This window comes from Epinephelus fuscoguttatus, linkage group LG20 (genome assembly GCF_011397635.1).
Source record: "Epinephelus fuscoguttatus linkage group LG20, E.fuscoguttatus.final_Chr_v1".
Lineage (NCBI taxonomy): Eukaryota > Metazoa > Chordata > Actinopteri > Perciformes > Serranidae > Epinephelus > Epinephelus fuscoguttatus.
The window spans coordinates 13,783,723-13,804,796 of NC_064771.1; the positions used below are offsets into that span (position 1 = coordinate 13,783,723).

Genomic DNA, 21,074 nt, shown 5'->3' on the forward strand with positions numbered 1-21,074 from the left:
AGCCACAGCAGCTAAGAGAGGTTCCTGTGGGCAAACCAGACACTGGCATCAACCAGAGTAGCCACCAATTATCTGCCTAATGTTGGTGGACATTATATCAACTCACAGATGCCGGTGGTGCGAGTTTAAACTCCGCTCAGCCTTTTTTTAGTGAGACCAAATGACACAGTGCATTATCTCGTGGCATCTGGTACATCACGCATGCTCATGCAAATGCTGCACTTATTTCAAAGTGTTTGAAATGGCTCTCCCCAAATTACAGATAACAGCAAACTATTTAGAAACACAAGCTGTGATTTCACGCACGATACACCGTTTCACCAATCAACTTGTTTTATGCCTCATTTGTATTCAGCACTCCCAAAAGCTGTGTGTTGACAGATTCAGCGCCCACAGCTGATATCTTGTTTTTCATCTAGCAGATCAAAGGATGGTTCTGAGCAAAGTTAGAAATGATCAACAGCTACCACCCAAACACTGCTAAATGATGTACTGTTCTATCAGCCATCAAACCATAACTTTTATTCTTTATAGAGACACTAGATGACCTTTGAGATTTGAGGCCAGTGCACATAAAAATTTTCCCACTCAGGTCGTGAGGCTGCATCCTGCTTTTATTCACACAATACAGTTTTTTAATATGACTGACATTCATTTTCATCCATAGTTCTGTTCTTATTGTAAAGTGATCTTATATTAGTTTGGATCCTGGAGAAATTAAACTTATAATGTAGATCCAGGCAAGAAGATTAAGTCATCTATGCCTCCTGGTTAGTAGCTGGTCTCTGCTGATCCATTAGTGTGTCTGCATTCTTGCAGAGCATGAGTTGTGGCACGCAGAAGGGTAGCAGAGGAGATGGCTTTGCTTTTAGAGTTGGGCCAGTGCGAAAATCTTCAAGATGTGTGTTACTAAACAGCAACAGATTTAAGTAGAATGAAGGGCTTTCTTCGGCTTGCTTAAGGTTGTCTTTAGGGCTGCAACTAACTTTTTTTTTATTATCATTTAATCTGCCCTATATTTTCTAGATCCACTGATTGTAAAAAATGCTCTGTGTATTAATTTCCCAGAGCCCAAGGTGACATCTTCACACGGTATCTGACCAGCAGTCCAAAAATCCAAAGCTATTCAGACTATTATAATGTATGACAAATAAAATCAACAAATTCTCAAATTTAAGAAACATGGAATCAACAAATATTCGGCTTTTTTGCTTAAAAAATTACTAAAACAATTATTCGATGACCAAATAGTCAGTAATTAAATTTCTGTTGATCAAATAATCAATTAATCAACTAATTGTTGCAGCTCTAGTTGTCTTCATTAGCAATATCACGAGCACCAGGAAAAAAACAAGTTCTTGTCGTCTCCATGTGGTATTTATAACCCCTTTTGAACAGCTTGTTCAAGGCTGGGATCATCGCGCTATTATCCCGTATCAGTGTTCTGTATAAAAAGTAGGATTGTGGAATGGATGGACAGAGTTGTCTCGTCTTAAGCCAGCAGTGGAGGTAGTAACGGCGCCGAATCTATGTCTGTGTAAATAGGACAGCCAGCAAGATGGGATGGGTGTGACATTTTCACTATGTGTTATGTGTGCAAGATTTAAAAAGCAGCTAGAAGCAGTTAGCGGCTAACTCGAAGAAAAAGAGCAACCAAGTATTTCTGCAAATTGGGAGCTCCTTAGCCTTCGAGCAAAGGACGGTATCAGCTGCCATAAAACAGGGACAGTAAATAAAACAGGGACAGCCAAGTTCATGCCATTAGGATCTCTGTGTACAAAGGATTTATGTAACTGAGTGCTTTACTTGCTAGTGGCCAGTGCTGCCTTTGCAAGCTGATGTTATTCAGTTTGAGCTGATAAATATATTATTATTTAAACCGAATATATACAGACTTATGTATGTGCCACATCAGGCATTTGTACCGCTATATCAACCTTTTATTATTTCGAGGTCAGACCGATCAGCTGTGTTAAACTCGGCTCTGCTCGCTCCATTTCCACTGTGTGTTTTAGTTTCTGACCTGCCCAGCATGAGATGACTTTCTGATTAGGCAGGAGAGCTGCTCTGAAAGGAGCTATTATGCCAATGTCAAATATATTTGTCAAAACTGCAAAATGTGACAAGAACGTTTCTGACTGAAACTATCAAAATGTCATGCCTTTTTCTGTCATATATGATTCCAAATCAGCATGCAGTGTAATGTGAGTCTTATTGTGCAGATGCGGCTGTCGTTTCTGAGCCTCGGGCAGAATTGTTTTATTTGTGACCCCGGTGCAGCTGGTCGGAGCGGATAGTGATGACCTGTGAAATCGATGCGTGCATGCACCTCTGGAGATAGTGGATGGCATTTGACCGTAATATGTAACATTATGGATGGGTATATTAGATGTGGTGCTTTGCTCTGCTGAATTATGTCCAGATGTGGCTGTCAGGTGAGTGTGAATATATAGAATGTTGCAAACCTTTCCTATATTGCATCCATCGCTGCAGATTCTCAGATATGTTGTTAGCAGAAGGCGAGAAAGCTTCCTGACATTCATCAGTCTTTAAAGAGAATGGCATATGTCCTATATATGTACTGATTAGTGATTCTCCGCTGCCCTCTGAGCCAGTCCTAATCTAATTAATGCACTCTGTGAAGTACATCAGTGTTGGGATGGTTCAGCTACAGAATATTCCTAATTGAGGTAGGTTTGAACGTTGGCCCTCTGTTTTTCCCCACCACAGTCTGTAAACACTGTACTAGGATACCTTTTTGTTCAGTCATTTGTGAATAATCTCTAACAGTAGTGAACATTGGTTTCACTCCATCAATCTTACGTTGGGAGTTAGACATGTTAGATATCTTGGAACCAGGACAGCATGCCGACGTCTTTTGCCTCAACGGCAGCTGGTTTCAACGATTCACCAGATGCTTTCACTGTCTAGCCAAACTAACAGATTTTCAGAATAGAGCGGGGGTTTGGAAATAGTTGGTTATCTCCAGAAATGGCTGGTTGAGTAAAGGAAATAATCATTTTGCTGCTCATTTCCCACCTTGTTTGGAGCTGACACGCTGTGTTTGACTCACGCTGTGTTCAGTTGTTGCTCCCTTCTGTTTGTCTGCGTCTCTGTTTCGGTTGTGACAGAGATATGATGATTAATGCAAACCTGTAAACATAAGCCAAACAATTTCAGGTATAAAATAAAGCACCTTTTAAAGCAGTTGACAGTACTCATGTGTTTCCCAGACACTGACTGTGTAGCTTGGCGGGCATTAGTGGCAAGTGGATGTCTTTATTGAAATCGTAATGAAATGAGTGACTACAGCGTGGTGTGCATGTTTCTCGATGTCCAGCTGCCTGATTTGATAACAGGGTAAGAGGACGGGCTGGCAGGACCCACTGCAGAGTTAATGTTCAGCAAAAAGAGCCGCAAGCCGCCAACCGATGCAAACTACCTTTGCATGACAATTAGGGAGTAGCATGAGGTGCCTGCCTGGCTGCCTTGGCCTCAAGGAATGGAAACAGAGAGACAAAAGGAGTCAGCGGGCAAACCTGTCTCTCTCTATCTTTGCACGTCAGTGTCTCTCAGTGCATCTGTTTGATTTGATCATGATGAAAGAATCTGGCCTTAATCCTGATTTCAAGATTATGTAAGTTGTTTAGGAGAATATTTTGTTATATGTGGTGCAGTATGTCATCTGTAAAATGTCCTTGGCCCCTGTTCATAAAATTTGACTCAAGGCAAACTATTCACATGCAACACAGATTTGGCTTGGCTTAGTCATAGAGCAACTCTTGCCTTCCTCTTCTCTTTTTTGGGTCATAACAACCACCAATTTTAGTTGCACAGCGACAGTCATGAACACTCCTGGAGCTGTCTCCCACTATCATCTAAGAGTCTTGCTGTAGGCGTCCAAGCAGGGTCTGAAATTAGCACCCGCCAAATGTGGGTAAATTGTTGGCAGTGGCGGGTAAAATCGTCAGGCCATCCGCTACTTTGGCAGACAGGGAAAGGCATTTGAAAGTCGCTTGTAAATACTACATAAAGCAAAGCCATTGGCTGTAGAACATTATTTGTTTTGATTGACAGTTGAAGTACACTGAATTCTTACCCAAATCCATCAATAAAAAGAAACATACACATACATACACGCTCACTTGTTATTGTATCAACTTCCTCAGGTGTCAGCTCTGAAGGAATAGGTCAGTGCATAGTGAGTGTGCGGTAGATAGAAACACATACAGAGAGAGAGTGGATGTGCTGAGAACAGAAATTAGCAGTTGCCAATTTGTAAATTAGCAGTTGCCCCCCCCCCCCCCCAAAAAAAACAGGCTGACCATGAAAACAACGGTTTAATTCAGACACTGGAGTTTGCCATCAGTGGAAGAAGTACTCAACTCTACTCTTCTACTTAAGTAAACGTAGTAATACCCCAGTGTAAAAATACTCTCTTACAAGTAGGGTTGGGGACCAAACTCTGTACTCTTAAGGGTACCAACCAAATTATGTCAGTACTAAGTACCGATTCAAATAAAATTGGTGCCAAATTTCACTGGGTTCACAAAGAAGACAGAAGCACCGTGAGGCACCCCATAGCTAGGAAGTTGCCCATGGAATTCCATGACTGGCATGAGGGCGCTTCGCAGCATAGACAGCTGAGCTCAGTGGAGCTGGCAGACTTAGAAAGGAGGCGGAAGCACCACAAAATTTGCAGAATCTAGAAAGCCAGCCGAGATGTGGTTCAAATGTGAACCATACCCAATCCTAGTTACAAGTAGAAGTCCTGCATTCACACTCTTACCCAAGTAAAAGTGCGCAAATGTTAATATTGGACAGGTCCCCAGACTATCTTAGGGCTAACATATAGAGACAGACAACCATTCACACTCACATTCACACCTACGGGCAATTTAGAGTCACCAATTAACCTGCATGTCTTTGGACTGTGGGAGGAAGACAGAGCACCCGGACAAAAACCACACTGACACGGGGAGAACATGGGAACTCCACACAGAGGGGCTTCCCCACCCCTCTTGCTGTGAGGCAACACTAACCACTGCACCACCGTGCCGTCATCCACATAAGTTTGCTAAAATGAGAGTTTTGTTTCAAGCTCAACTGATGTTCAGATTGCCCATGTTTGTTCCAAGGCAAATGAAGATGAATACAGTGTTATTATTAATTCAGGGAATGATGGCCGAAATAACTAAAAGAGGATACAAATTGTATGAAAGTGGACTTCTCATTTAACATGCAGTTCATTACCAACCAATCTCCAAAAAGCTGCATCAGTTGCTGACTACAATACATTTGATATACATATATATATATATATATATATATATATATATATATATATAAGAGAGAGATAGTTGTGAAAGGAACCCAACCCAAAAGAGTACTCATTATGCAGAATGGCTTATTTTAGAGTAACACATGTAGTACAGTTGGAATATAATCATTTAGACATTAATGTGTTCTTAATTTCAGTGTTGCAGCTGGTAAAGGTCGAGCTCATTTTAAGTTTATATGCTGCTGAGCAACTTAATCTACAGTAATATATCACTATTTATTAGTTAACTATATTTTGTATTATTAATAGTTTGAATATGCACAGTAACAGATTATTATTTTTTTAAAGATTATTTTTTTGGGCTTTTTGCCTTTAATATACAGGACAGTGTGAAATGGGGAGACAGAGAGAGTGGGGGGACGACATGCAGCAAAGGGTTGCAAGCCGGAGTCGAACTTGCGGCCGCTGCAGCGAGGCATCACCTCTATACATGGGGCGCTGGCACTATCCACTAAGCTACCGACGCCCCGCACAGTAACAGATTAAATGTCAAATAAAACGTAAATATGTGTAGTGGAGTAAAAGGATTTAGTACCATAAAATGGAAATACTCAAGTAAACTACTGCATCCAGAAGCATCCAGACCCCTCAGATCATCTGTAGCTATTGTTTTTATATTTGTCTGCTGCTGCTTTTGCTTTATGTTTGCTTTTTAAATACATTTTCTGCACTGTTTTTCTTGCTTTTAGCTTTTGTTTTTAATGATCTATTGTTCCTTTAATGTTTTATCTTAACATATTTCCCTTGTAAAGCACATTGAATTGCCTTGTGTATGAATGGTGCTATATAAATAAAATTGCCTTGCCTTGCCTTGCCTTACTGGTACCTTAAAAGTCTAAGAACAGTTCTTGAGTAAATGTATTGTTACATTCCACCACTGGAATTTAGCATGCATGTTATGTTTTTTGCGCAAATATATCACTGAATGACATCATTTATTATAAAAAATGATGTCTAAATGATTTAGATGTTATTCCTTCATTTAGTGCAGACTGTAGATTTCAAAAGTGGCAGATAGAATTTCTGTGTGGCAGACCAAAGGAAAAAGAAAACTTGCCTGCCACTGTGGCAGGCGATGAAAAAGTGAATCTCAGGCCCTGCATCCAAGTATCCTTATCATCTCCATGACTGCACCATTTAGACCAAAACATGGCCGCCATCCATTTTCCCACATCTCTCCCCCCGTCTCACTCTGATCTGTTGCATTTATAGGTCGCAGCAAGATCTATTTCAGATGCACAGTGGGACAGTAGATAGTGTAAGCGTGGGGTTTAAACCTCGAGGCCTTGGGGACCTTTAAACGCCGTGGCGTCAGCCCTTGTTACTGTCAGCCCCAACAGAGCAGGTTGTGTGTGCCATCCTCATTACTCGCCATGTCCGTCACTTGCCTGGCAACTGGGCCGCTGCATCAGCAGGGAGGAGGGAAGAGATATTATAGCCGGAGCTGCTACTTCCGTCTCCCAGCTGACATTTCCCCTTAAACTGTTTATTTACAATACAGAATGAATGGGTGGCGGCCAGGGGAAGCTGGCTGTCAACCGGTATTGTCAACACTGCTGCCTGTCGGCGACAGGAAATTGGCAACTGTATTTCTGTTCCCACGGATTTCACTCTCTATCGCTCCTCTCCTTCGCTCTCATATTCTGCTTTCCTGTCTGTCTTTCCCTCTCCTCTCCTCTCCATCTTTCTCTCTCATCTGTCTCTTCTCTTTAGCGAGCAGCTGCGGTCTCATGCCTCATACCTTATTTTGACAACCTTCATTTGCAAGTCTGACACCGTACACAAACACATTTATTCTTGCCTCTGATGAATCTATCTAAAAGCGTCCGTGTGAATTAAATCTAGTGTGGAGGAATCAAAAGTTGTGTGTGTTCTTGTAATTGTTCTGAAACAATAAAAACCAATAAGGTCAAAGTGTTTGTCACTGTTGTTATTCACTCGAGATGGAGAGAAACCCTGATGGATTCAAAGACTTTTATTCTCTTTCCATCACAGCGGTCCACGAGGTACAATCCCATTCCCCCAGACAAAACTAGGTCCCGCTTCCTAAAGATATGCTGGTCAGCACTTGCTCCCACAACACTGTGTCATCCAGACCTCTACTGATAGAATGTTCCTTGATCCCAATTCCCTGTCTCCTCTCCAATCCAAGCCAATCCCCAAGAGACGCTTTCTCATCTCAAGGACTTCCTTCAGTCTCTCGCACTCACTTTCCCGCTCTCGTGTCTTTCTCTCACTTATTTTCAAAGCTGACAAATGAAGAGGATAAAGAGCAGGGAGGGGGGCGTTAGCGGAGGGAGGAGGTGGGGAGCTGATTAGATTAGAGAAACATGCTGGACTTAACACTCTCCTAATGAGCACTACAAAGGATCCAAGCTCTGTCTCTGGGGGTTCGTGAGGGATGTTACGCATGATATACGGAGAGAACTGTTCCAAGTATGTGTGCATATCTGCAGTGTGTGAAACTCATAAAGGTGAAGTAGAGGTTACATTGGGACTTCCCTGTCCTCTGTCTGTAACTGTGGAAACCTGTTTAATTGCCATAAAAGGCTGATAAAACGGGACTCTCCGTGGGATTCTTAAGAAGAGGAAAGTATGAAGACTGTCTAGGGAGAGTTTGGTTTTGGGACATGTGGAAGTATTTTGGAATTTTTTTTGGAGGAGGTGGCTGAGCATGGGAGTTCTGTGTGTGTTTTTCTGATGGGATTGTCTAGTTCCCTGTGGCCTGTAATAGTTTTTTTAGGGGATTTGGGATTACCAAGAGGTGTAGAAGTTTAGAAATGTCCTCCAAGTCTTTCAGGGGGAGTGTAAGACAATCCCTAGCCAGATGGGATATTTAGACTCCCAGATTTCTCTGAGTTTGCCCTGGTGTCTTCTCCAACGCCCCTCTCACACATGCACCACTAACCTGAAACCTGAAATTATCTGGACATTACCCGGCAGAGCTGTATGGGAGAACACAAATGGTGAAATCAGTTGGATCAGACATTAAACGGACTTTACCTTGTCAGCGGCCGAGTCCAGAGTCCGTGTAATGTCTGATTGAGCCCATGAGTAAATAGAGCAGGTAACTGTCTTGAGAAGTCACAGCGAGTGAGTGGGTGTGTTGATGACATTTCTATCATGTGGCTAAAGCAAAACCAGGAGAAAATAAACATCCGAGGGTGAAGAGGAAGGGTCATTTACACAAAGGCAGCACAAGCACGTCTAACTGGTGAGACGATGAGATTCAGGAACCTTTGCCTTTGTCGAAATCTTCCGAAAATTCCAAGGAATGGCAAGAGATTTTGTTGTTTGTGACGAAATACCGAACTATCTATGTGCCTGTGGTGTAATCAACGTCATGTCCTTCCTCCTCCAAGCTCTACCTGCAACCCCTGGCCTAAACCAAATGTAGTATGTTCAGTAGTTGAGAATGCTTCTGACAAGGACAATCTCCTCCTGTGTGCTTATGTGAAAGAAAACTCCAGTCAGTTTTCATAATTTTCCCAAAACTGACAATCTGATATTGATGCCTTCTTTACACAACATTTGTCTACATGTGCAAAGATGAAAAAGTTTCAGCTTTCACTGTCACTTTTCACATGAAAAACTGAATGCATGAATATCTTCCAGGTGAAACCATCTGAAAATGTGTGCCAATGGGACCTTTTTTCCCATATTCAAATGTGGCCATTCAGAGCAGCTCTAAAAGCTTCTCACAGTGTACAAACTAGTTCTCCTCCAGCATAACTTGACTTTTATCAGATGCCCAAACCACCTCAATGGACTCCTTTTAATGTGGAGCTTCCCTTTGATGTCTGGGCCCAGCCACACTGTGAAGGAAACTCATTTAGGCTGCTAGTATCCAGGATTTCATTATCTCAGGTATTACCTGAAGCTCATGACCTTAGGTGAGAGTTGAAATGTAGATTAACTGGTAAATCCTCACTCCTCGTTGCACCAGTCCAACAAAAGCCTGCATAACTGCTGATATGTTTATGCAGTGCTCACGGCATATTGCATTTATGTAAATAAGGACGATCAGAAAAACCATTGTCAGCCTCTGTGGACAGTCGAGAGTTTTTTGAAGGTAAAGCTATTTCCTGCAGATGACAACAAAGGAACAATAACACAGTTTCAATTATATTGGCTCCATTGCTCTTTTGGAGGAAAATGATAAAAGTTGATGGAGGAAAAAAACGTTAATATATTGAACACACTCACAATGCTGAAAAGAGCTGACATTTTCTTCTTTCTATCAGATCTAAACATGGCATTAATCCATGTCTATGCATACCAGAATCACTATGATGTCAACCATGGTGAACAAGAGGTATAAGCTTAGCTGATGTCATGCGGGAATGTCTTTTCAGTCCAATCTTGACCCAAGTTCTTTAACATTGGATATTTTACAATTCCAAAGTTGATTTGACACTTATATTTATCTAATCCCGATGTTCAAAACTATATAAAATTAATTCACATTTACTCACTTTAAATGTAGCTGGCAGCAAAATGCTGCACTGTAGAGCCAAGCTGTCGTAAAAGAGAGCAGCGCTGCTTAACAAGCAGGTTGAGATGACCAAAACACATTAGAGTTCAGTAAAGAAATGAAATATCAATTATGTAAAACAGATCCTTCTGGCACCTAGAAACTACACAACTCAAAGTTGTCAGATTGCTGCACTGATTACATTACACCGCAATCTGTCTTAAAACGGGGTATCTTAAAGTTGTTGGGTTTTGCACATTACACAAATGATTGGGGGGACAGACATTACAAGACATTTCACAAGGACGAATTCCAGTAAGGTCTGTCTGGTCTCCAGACTACATTAAAACATGCACATGAAGTGATAGACTAAAATATGTAAGAATACTCGTGAGACAGAAGTTCTCTCCTCCAAAAATTGATGTCCACAAGAAACTAGTGAACCAAGTTGTTTGTGTGCTGATGTGCAGCATTAAAACAAGAAAGAGAAACAACTCCTTTCCTTTTATAAACCCTTTTACAGTTAGTAAGCAGTATGATGTTTTGTATGGAGATATATTTGTGTCCTTATTACATGCGAGAAAATAAATGATATGAGAGGGGAAAAAAATGTTGGAGAGAAAAAAAATATTTGAGAGAAAGTTTTCACACTGATAGGAAAAAGTAATAATATTTGAGACAAAAAAAAGTTTTGAGAGAAAGTATTTTGTCATAGAATATTAAAAAAAATAATTTGAGATTTAAAAAGTGATTTCCAAGAAAAAAAAACTCTATCAAAAACCTTTTTTTTTTACTCTCAAATATTATTTTTTTGCTATCAGTGTGAAAACATTCTCTCAAAAAAAAGAATTGTTTCTCTCAAAACATTTTTCTTCTCTCTCTCAAAACCTAAGTCTTTGCTCTCGTGTCAGGATTTTGCTCTCACTGTGAAAATAATGTCATGGGCGGGGCCACGTTCCTATTGGCCAGTCTCAATCGAACTGACAGCTAGGTGAGGATCGTCTTGGGAGTTGAATTCAACTGAATCATTCATCCACCATGGTGGATTCACCGGCATAGATGTGCTGCGTTATTTGGGAGCGGATATGCATGTATAACGTTATGCATGTGTGGCCAAATGGAGAGGAGAGGGAAATGAACCGACAACACCACCTGTGGAATTGCACCCCAGGGAATACACTCAAACCTGTAGACTACTCTTAACAACAGAAGGTCACACAGATTCGTACACTGGTAAATATGGGGACAGGAGACGGACTTCCAAATATAACACAGAGGTTACAGTGTGCTTTAATCAGTCTGTGGAAAACCGGCAGAACAGCAGTGGAAAACGGAGCGGCCGCACCGGGGCTGGAGGCCGTGGATAGCCGTCCTTCAGGATGCCCAGCTGACGGCCCACGTCATCGTGCAGCCCCACACAGTGCACAGAGGAGGAGAAGAAGCCACAAGCTGTGGCCTCAGCTACAGCAGGACAGAGAGCAGGACAACCTGTTAACATAAAGTTAACAGAACTAGAAAAAAAAACAGCGAGCTTACCGGAGCGAAGGGAGCTTAAGCACAGCGCACAGCTCAAACCCACTCACCGTCTCGCAGTGAGGAAGAGCAGACACCACGCTTTTCAAAGTCCCCTCCGAAGCTGCAGACAACAGGAACGGCCAACGCCGCTGTAAAGCGAAGAGTCACGGCAGCTGTGACACCATAATACGCTTTAACAGTACACAAACATTGCAGCACCCATGCCTACCCTATGAGTCCCAAGTTTGGGTACAGAAACCGGAGCACGACACACACAAAGCACGCCAACCGGAGCACGCCACACACAGCTCTCGCCAGGTAAACGCCAGGTAGAAGTGAATGCGCCTGTGAGGGGAAGACCAAATAACGCAGGTGCCACCACTGCGCAATTAGGCTCCGACAACTGGAAATTAGACCCAGCTGATGCCAATTATGGGCGGAGGTGTAGCAGCGCTCACCCTGCCACACATGGAATGTTGGAAGAGAAAAGCACCGTAGTAAAGTAACGTTAATGGGATAACCTAGCTAGATGTAAAGTTAACACTAGTTGGCTAGTGCAGTTAATAACACAATCTCGGTAAAATAACGCTAGGTGAGAAAAGGGATTCATTATAGGAATGATTTTGATAACCAACTTGCTCAGCTAGTTACCCATCAATTGTGTGTGTCACCATCTTACCCAAACATTGGAGTCTCCGCTCCCAAATAACGCAGCGCATCTATGCCGGTGAATCCACCATGGTGGATGAATGATTCAGTTGAATTCGACTCCCAAGACGATCCTCACCTAGCTGTCAATTGAGACTGGCCAATAGGAATGACATTATTTTCACAGTGAGAGCAAAATCCTGACATGAGAGCAAAGACTTAGGTTTTGAGAGAGAGAACAAAAATGTTTTGAGAGAAACAATTTTTTTTTTGAGAGAGAGAGAAAATGTTTTCACACTGATAGAAAAAAAATAATATTTGAGAGTTTAAAAAAAGGGTTTTGAGAGAGTTTTTTTTTCTCAAATCTCAAATTATTTTTTTTATATTCTATGACAAAATACTTTATCAAAACTTTTTTTAGTCTCAAATATTATTATTTTTTGCTATCAGTGTGAAAACTTTTTCTCTCAAATATTTTTTTCTCTCAAAATTTTTTTTCCCCTCTTATATCATTTATTTTCTCGCATGTAATAAAGACACAAATATATCTCCATAGTTTTGGGTGGGTGAGACTTGGCTGGAGGCAAAGCAATTCTCTACAGACATTAGCAAGCGCTAGCTAGCAAGTTCTGTTGGCTTGTTTTAGACAATGGAGGAAGATGATGCGAGTGGTGCATTCAGAAATACTTGTTCCGAGTGCTGGAGCGCACTGTGGCACAAACTTGACCGTCGGTAAATTCGGAACACTGTCTTAATGTACCATTCAGTTATCCCAGCACCGCACTCTCAGAGTAGCAAACGCACTCTCTGCACTCTGCCTGAGAAGACGGAGCAGCAGAATACAGAGTGGAGTGAATGTGTGATTAACTTAACCTTTGTTAACTGATATAGAAATATAATGCTGCGTTTCTTCGACCAACAGGGCTCCTATTTTCGTTTAGAGCGTCAGACTGAATTTATGAACGCACACTGTCAGGTCAGTCACTCTCCAGGAACAGGAATGTTACTTGAAAAAGTTAATACTGACCAATAAGACCAGACTGGCCAACCCGTATGATCTCAATCAGTGGATGACTGACTAAGTTTGTTGAAGCTTATGCTAGCTAATGCACAAAAAAGTTAGCGTTACCAACAAAAAATCCAACATTCCTCTTAATACTGCCCCAGTTTTTGATTAGATGGACAAAATAACCCTTAATACACATATTGTTACTCTACAACAGTAAATACTTTTTCCGTAACCTCATTTGAAGTGTGTACTGCAGATGCAAACATCCAGTCCTTTCATTTTCTTACATTTAACCATAGTTGTCTTTGTTTTGTTGATGGGCAATGGCCGTCAACTCCTTCTAGCCATGACTCCTTCTATTCTGTCTCCCAATAACACAACAAGACAACATTTTAAGACTCCCACATAGCCTATAGCCCTGTGGTGGTGAGTCATGCTTTGCCTCCAGCTAATGAAATTACGTCATTGTGGCGTTGGCCCTAGAAGCGTCTTTGCTTCTCTTGTTCCATGTCTTGTCCAAGTCATTGCTGCTGTCATCACAGATAAAAACAAATTCACATTTTAAAGGATTTGGACTCACAGACTGCTCCAGATATTTAACCAGCTAGATCTCTCGGACGTGTGCAACACTTAGGCGCATCTCTCAGATCACACAAAGAAAAATTCCCACATAGAAGTTGTCACTCTCAGCACCAGGAGTTGATCTGCCACTGATCTGGTTCTGCTGTCGGCAAGTTGAAAATAGGACTTAAATCGCACAGTTTAAACTTTAAACATAAGGTTCAGCTCAGGACATGTCAAGTTTTATAGTGACAGTTCACAGGACATTACAGTTACACGTTCGCCGAATCCATCGACTTCCGGCAGACAGCGATACAGCCTCTGGGGGCAGACCCCCAATTTTTTGGCATTCCGGTTTGAGGAGGCGAATTTACGTTTCTGACTTCCGTTTATATATAAGTAAATATGCTGAACCACTACAATGGATCCAGAGTTTGCAGTGACGCCGATTATGTTCCGCCTCGTTAGTTCACCGCATGGAGCGTTTAACCTGGCAACAACTGCAGCCGGCTCAAACGTGATTGATCAATATCACACGGACTACAAACAGCCTAGCACCGGAAACCAGGGCTCTTCTGCTCTTCTTCCGGAGGCAAGATCTCTGGGGTTTGCCTACAGACTCCACATTCACTGAATGTGGAGTCTGTATATAGATACTACAGTTTACAGTACTTTGGGTGCATTTCAGTGCTCACAGAACTGATCCAGCATATTTTAATCTAACAAAACCGTGTGTGTGAAAGGTTGTGCAATGCATTTAATACACCTTCATTCTACCTACCACCTTGTCATGAACTGTAGGCCAGTGCCACGTCAGCACAATCTGTCAATGCCGGTGCTGTACATGCTCGAGTTAGTCACAAATATAGAAGTGAAAAAATGCAGTTGTTTAAGTGTAGAAAATGTATGTGACAGCAAGACCCCACACACTGAGGCCTGTGTGCAGTCCTGACTCTCGATTGAGAGAAGTGGTCACAGTGTTGGACAGGCTTAAGGAGAACTTGGCAAAGTCTGCTGTCAAGGTTTGAGAATCAGAGTGTTGCAATCTCATTAAATGAACGAGGCCTTTCAATCAGAGTTCCGTAGAGAGCAGAGAGCAGCAGTGTGTTTTTATTTCTGTATACTGAGCTCCGTACATTTATCGTTTATGCCAAAAGAGTAAGGCAGCATGATAAAATGTATACATGAAAAACATTTCTCACAATGCTTCATGAGCCTTCATTTTTCCTGCTTGTTTATGAAATGAACTTATCTGCAGTGTTTTTATTACTTTTTTGTGCACACTCATTTCTTAATATCAGGAATACTTTTGGAAATGGATTCTCATCACAAATCCTCTACTCCCCCGTGTATTCTACCTCTTACCAAGCAAGTGGTCATTTGCACAATGTCCTATAGCAATATTACCAGTGGTTAAAGGGGAAGTGAAAAATATATCCAGATAAATATGAATCCAGATTTATAATGAATAAGCAGTCTTGACTTTCCAAATGCATCAGGACATATGTATCCAAACAACCTACAAATTTTAAACTTGGTGTCTTAATGTCATGCCCATAACCACTCCCCATTAATCTAAAGCAAGGTGTCTCAAATGCAGATCAATGAGGGAACTATATGGCAGAGGATTGGTTTACGCTGTGTAGTGCTGAAGGATGATTCATGGATATTGCCGTGTTAGCGGATGGCTGTAGTTGAGGGCAAGCAGCTGGAGGTGTAAGGAAGCAGAAGGCAACGCAGCGTCCCTGCTACTCTCTGTGGATACCAGTGCTGTTTTTTTTTTTTGTTGTTTTTTTTTTCATATTTATGTATTCAAAAAAGTAAAATGTGGCAGCATGGTCTTGTGTGAGCCCCTCCCTGCTTCCCAGGCACTCAATTATACACATTCACACTCGGGTGGTGTCAAGCATGAAACATTTTTTTTTAGCTCACAGGCTCCATTTTAGATTTATCTAAGCTTGTAAAAATACTTTGAGAAACTGACCTTATAAAAATAGAAACAAATCTCCACTTGTGAATAAATGTTTCAAATCTATCAAAATCCAATTGTCTGTAACAGCAGGGTTAGTTGAGAGCTATCAACTGCAACAATTGCCACAGCATTTCAAATGACAACATTTATGCCCCCAACTCTCCGTCCCAGCTTCATTAGCGCGGCTGCCTTTGTTTGTATGTAATTGTGGCAGCGGTCAAATATTGTAATTGTGGAATAATGAGTCTACATTGTCTACACAAATTAGATATTTAGTTTTTCTCAAACTGTGCTAAACATCATCCACTGGAAACCACTGCTCATACCGCTGATCTGTTTATTGATAATCACTGATTATTGCAGAGTGTGTAAAAATAATGGAGGTAGCACAATGACGTCACACACTGGTTTGTGGACTCCGGTTTTGAAGGCTCAAGTTAGGCATTACAGCCATAGCCATCTTGTTTTTTACAGAGCCAGAAGTGACTGTATTTGGACAAAAGGGTGGAGCTGTGGAGGATGGAGTGAAGGATCTGACTAAAGCCCAGTTTAGGCCAAAGATTTGCGACAAGACAAGTTGAAACAGGCAACTACTTGCAAAGTGCCATTCTGCAGCGTTCTAAAACCCTGCCGGTTTAGACCAACACAACTAGATAAGATGGTGTATCATCTCTATGCAACAACCCTCTACAGGGTTTAGCTCACTTCTGGAGCCAGCCTCAAGTGGCCATTCAAGGAACTGCACTTTATGGCACTTTCAGTTGGCTTCATTTTCCAGGCCCCAAAGGTTGCGCCTTGTTGATAACACTGTAAACTGACAAGCAGTTCAGTTGTCAAGACGAGCTTCTTTCAGTTAAGACTCCTCAGTAAGGTGAAGGCCTACCTCCCTCCACATGACTTTGAGAGAGTAATTCATGCATTTATCACATCTCGTTTAGACTATTGTAACTCTCTGTATGCTGGACTTGACTAGTCTTCATTGCGCCGTTTGCAGGCTGTTCAAAATGCAGCTGCCCGATTATTAACAGGGAAAAAACGCCATGACCACATCACATCCGGACCGGCTTCCTTACATTGGCTTCCAGTTTCCTTCAGGATCCAGTTTAAAATTGTATTACTCGTTTTTAAAAGTCTTAACGGCCTGGCACCATCCTATTTGTCTGAGCTACTACACCCCCACACCCCAGTTAGAGCAATGAGGTCTACCAACTTGTTGCTGCTGGAGGTTCCTAGATCTAAACTTAAAAGTAGAGGTGATAGAGCCTTCTCAGTGGCAGCCCCCAATCTGTGGAACAGCCTTCCACTGCATATAAGAGCTGCTCAGACTCTTGAGCATTTTAAATCCCTGCTGAAAACCCATTTCTTCTCACTAGCTTTCAGCACTAGTTAAGCATGAGATCTTGGTTTTAGAACTATTTATTTTATCTTGATTTGTTTTATGAGGTTTTATTGGTGATTTTTATTACGTTTTATTGTTTTATTTTATCATGTGTTTTTAGAGAGGGATGTTTATATTTATTTAATTTATATTTGTGTATTTAACTTCCTTGCCTGTACAGCACTTTGGTCAACTGAGGTTGTTTTTAATGTGCTATAGAAATAAACTTGACTTGACTTGACTTGACTTGACAAGTAGGGTATCTTGATGTGCATCACAAAATGTAATATATAGAGTTCACTTATTTTGTTGTCAGTCACGTTAGAAAAGGTTTGATCAAGCAATATTACTCTAACAAGAACAACTACTTAATCAGGTTAGTTAGAATGATCCACAACAGTTTGTATGAGAAACTGACCCGTTTATTGTTAACAAGGTTAAATAAACAAACTTTAAACTTGAACATTAACATTAAATAAAAAATATAGCTGGTTTGCTTTGGCTGCAAGAAATCTTTAAAATGTTTAATATTGAAATTAAAATAGCAGCAAGACTCCACACACTTGTGCTTTGGCCCCCTAATAAATAAAAAAAAGATTAACACCACAAGACATTGTTGACATTTAACAAACAGTGCAGCCTTTCCTTTTCAGTTATTTTAGTAATGTCAGTGCCAGCCTGGTGCTGCTCTTTCCTGGGACCAACAGAGGAGACACGCACGCACAATATTGTACAATTGTTTAAACAAGCAATAGTCCATCCATGGCTCCAGTTTCACTAATTGTGCCCACTCACTGAAATGGACTGCTTGAATTGCGAAGCGCTGGGCTGGTCGGAAAACTTGGATCGGATTCTGTGAAAAACTGGATCGGAGTTCTTGGATCGGCATTTTTCCATGCAGTCCGATTTGATCCGATGCCGATGCACATTTTTTACTAATATCGGTGGCCGATACTGATCTGAATATCGGATTGGGACATCCCTACCATTTTTATTTTATGCGCTGGTATCGGATCGGTACTCGGTATCGGCAGATATCTAAGGTTCAGGAATCGGAATCGGTATCAGGAAGGAAAAAGTGGTATTGGTACATCTCTAGTAATATACAGTATAATAGTTTCAGTTTCACTTTTTGTGGCACAGAAGTAGTTTCCTAGAACAAAACGAAAGAAATTTACCAAAACAAACTGCACCCTCATGCTCCTTCTATTCTGCATTTCTATTTTTATGTTAAATAAAAAGAGCATTTTGTGCATGAGCGTTGTAAGGTTTGATGAAAGGAATAATAATGATCACTATGACATGTTGTAAATTATAGCTTATATGTAGCTTTCCCAAGTAGTAGATATTGACCGAGAGACTTGCTGGAGCTGTGCTGGCAGCTCAACTAATTACAAGATTTACCCTCAGGTGTCATCAGCCCATGTCAGGCTTGTCAGTGAGTTGCAGTACTTTAAGACATTGTTGACTGCTAGCCATGATCGCTGAACATTTTATAGCACTAATCTTATTGTTCTTCTTGAAATACAACCTCTTTATATGTGAGGAAATTGTTATACTGTGAATGTATATTGCACAGAAGCAGTTACTCTCTAAACCTGAGTGGGAATGCAGTAATCAAAGTGTCACACAGAATCTGTTTTACATAACAAAAAAGGCCTTCATGTCTCCTTTTGTATTTTAGTGCATGTTTGTGTGTTTGTATTGACAATTTGAAGTCTGACGGGCTGGCTTAATTATAGAAGAGAGACAAGTGAAAACGACGTTTTACCTTTTATCTGGGATGCGTTTTAAACTCTGCATTCTCTCGCTCTGTCATGCACAAGATGTTCTGTCGGGAAAAGGCTCTTATGTAATGAGTCCTATCCAAACATCCAAGGAAATGTTTGCTCCAAAAGTAGGCCAGTAAAATAATTACTCAGATGAATAAAAGGGAAATGAAATAAGAGAGGAGAAGAGGGAGAGGAAGGAATAACTTAAGAGCAGGGGCTGATAGGTTTGTTTGATATGCTTTCTAAATTATGAATAGGCTTGAGTCTCTCCCATTCTCTGTCTTTTACCTACACTGGGACTGAAGTCATGTTTTGTATGCTTGTCCTTTGGCATAGAACTCCTGATTGTAACACAAACAAATGAACACCTTGTAAAACCAATAGCCTCATGTGTCTTGGGCCAGTGAACCGCTCACCTCCGAAAGGTTGGGTTTGCCATGTGGCCCTGGGAGGTTTCCACCAGAACACTACTCATCATGTCAGTAACCATGGTGATGTAAAGTCGAGCTGTACAGACTATTGATCATTTTCTGGGCTGTCATCGTTATCATCCAAATAATCCCCTTTCCCTTAGGCGACTCTCACCTGTGGTATCCTTCACACTCACATTCTGACAGTTTTCATCCCTTTTTCTCTCATTTTATGTTTTCCGGGGAACATGTTTTTATCAATATTGATTTTTCTGATCCAAATCAGTGTTGTTTTGTTTTTCTGTGTGGATGTTTGTAACTACCAACTAATAAGTTCCCCTTTCCTCCCCAGACACTCCATTCAGAGAGAGTCAGGAGCAAGACCTGAAGGCGGCCTTGAAGGGGACAGATCCCACCATCCCGTTGGTGTTTGTCAGTGGGAACCATGACCTGGGCAACACTCCTACTCCAAGGACACTGGAGCAATACTGCAGCGCTTGGGGGAACGACTATTTCAGCTTCTGGGTAAACGCCTAAAACATTTAGTAGCAATAGTAACCACAACATCTAGTCGCATTTGACTCAGCATTCGCTCCAGAGGGGAACATAATGACACTGTGTCCCAACAGCAAGCAAGCAACTATTGCATTGCATAGCACAACATTGGAGCTCCTCATTGAATCCATTACATATGTATTTCTGTTACATTATGTAAATAAATGAGGTACCTTTCAACTGTATACTTGAGATCAGACTATTATATTGCGATATTTACTGGAAATTACATACAATATAGCCAACAACAAGTAGGATGTTATTAGCAATGGTCATCAGCAGAAACTATCAGCTCCCTGACGGTCTGACGGTCTCCCTCCAGCTAGCTGCCACCTTATGCTGGTTTTTGTAAAGAAAAAGGAGCAATCATGTAGATAATTCCTCATTTCAACAATCATGAATCAGCCATTCCTCGTCCAGTATTGCACTTTCAAAGCGAGCAACAGGAGTAAATAAAAACAGGGTGTGTGATAAAAGTTCAGCTCAAAATGGCACACGGCATCGCACCCAGAATGCTGCCTGGTAAATGGAGCCAGACCATCTCCTCAGCGCTGTACATGTCAGCTACTTTATTGGGTGGCAATAAAGGCCAAAATACAGTGATGGTGCCCTTGTAAAATAGTGTTGGGGGGGGAATGCACAGTGGCAGTGCTAACTGTTCGCGTCACACAGCTAATGTTACCAAATGGTTATTAACTGGTCAAACCGTATCGTTATCTGTGTGAGTTTGTTGGGACAGTTTAAGGGCTCAGTAGTTGGGTTTCCATCCACCTATTTTTATTCGCATTTTCAACAGTTGCGGAAAAAAACTTCAATGGCAACGCCAGAAATTCGAAAAAATGCCGAAATATCGCAAAAAAATTTTTACGCTTGGAGGGGGTGGAAAAGTCAGCGTATCGATATTAGGAAAGTGCGATTTTTGGCAATGGAAACAGATTTAGCGAATAAATGAAGACATAGGCTACCGAATCCCACTTCTACTTCACACGCATGCCTGTGTGAACTTAGAGAGAGGTAATTACTCCAGTGTCAGGTGAGTATAGGCTATTTCACAACTTACCTGAATAGACTGGACGTGTTGAATACTGACCTGATACATGTCATGTGCGCTGCCTCGTGTACCAACACAGACAGCATTATGTAGGCTACGCTGATAACGCTGATATGAGTGTGATGAGAGCTCTCGCAATAGCGAAGAAGTTCCCAAGGAATCTCTCCATCTTGTCGTAGTCATGGATGTGCCGGTAATTGTTTACATCAGTTGTGGACATAAGATGCTTTCAATGACGTCATCTCACAGCGCCCTCTTCTTCTACAGGTGTTCTTTTGCATTTTTATTTTTATTTTTCACGAGAAGCGCCACCTACTGCTCAACCTGTTGACTCCCAAAAGTCGCAAAACAATAATGAATGGAAATGTGCATAAAGTCACATTTTCTT

At 41.3% G+C, this 21,074-nt stretch overlaps 1 protein-coding gene across 1 annotated transcript in view; it reads left to right on the forward strand.

The window, feature by feature from the left end:
- The window catches only part of cpped1 (calcineurin-like phosphoesterase domain containing 1), a 56,587-nt gene that overhangs the window by 7,439 nt on the left and 28,074 nt on the right, over positions 1–21,074 (forward strand). The window contains exon 3 of the mRNA XM_049563506.1: positions 19,433–19,605. Coding sequence (XP_049419463.1) covers positions 19,433–19,605 — 173 coding nt within the window. The remainder of the gene's footprint in view (positions 1–19,432; positions 19,606–21,074) is intronic.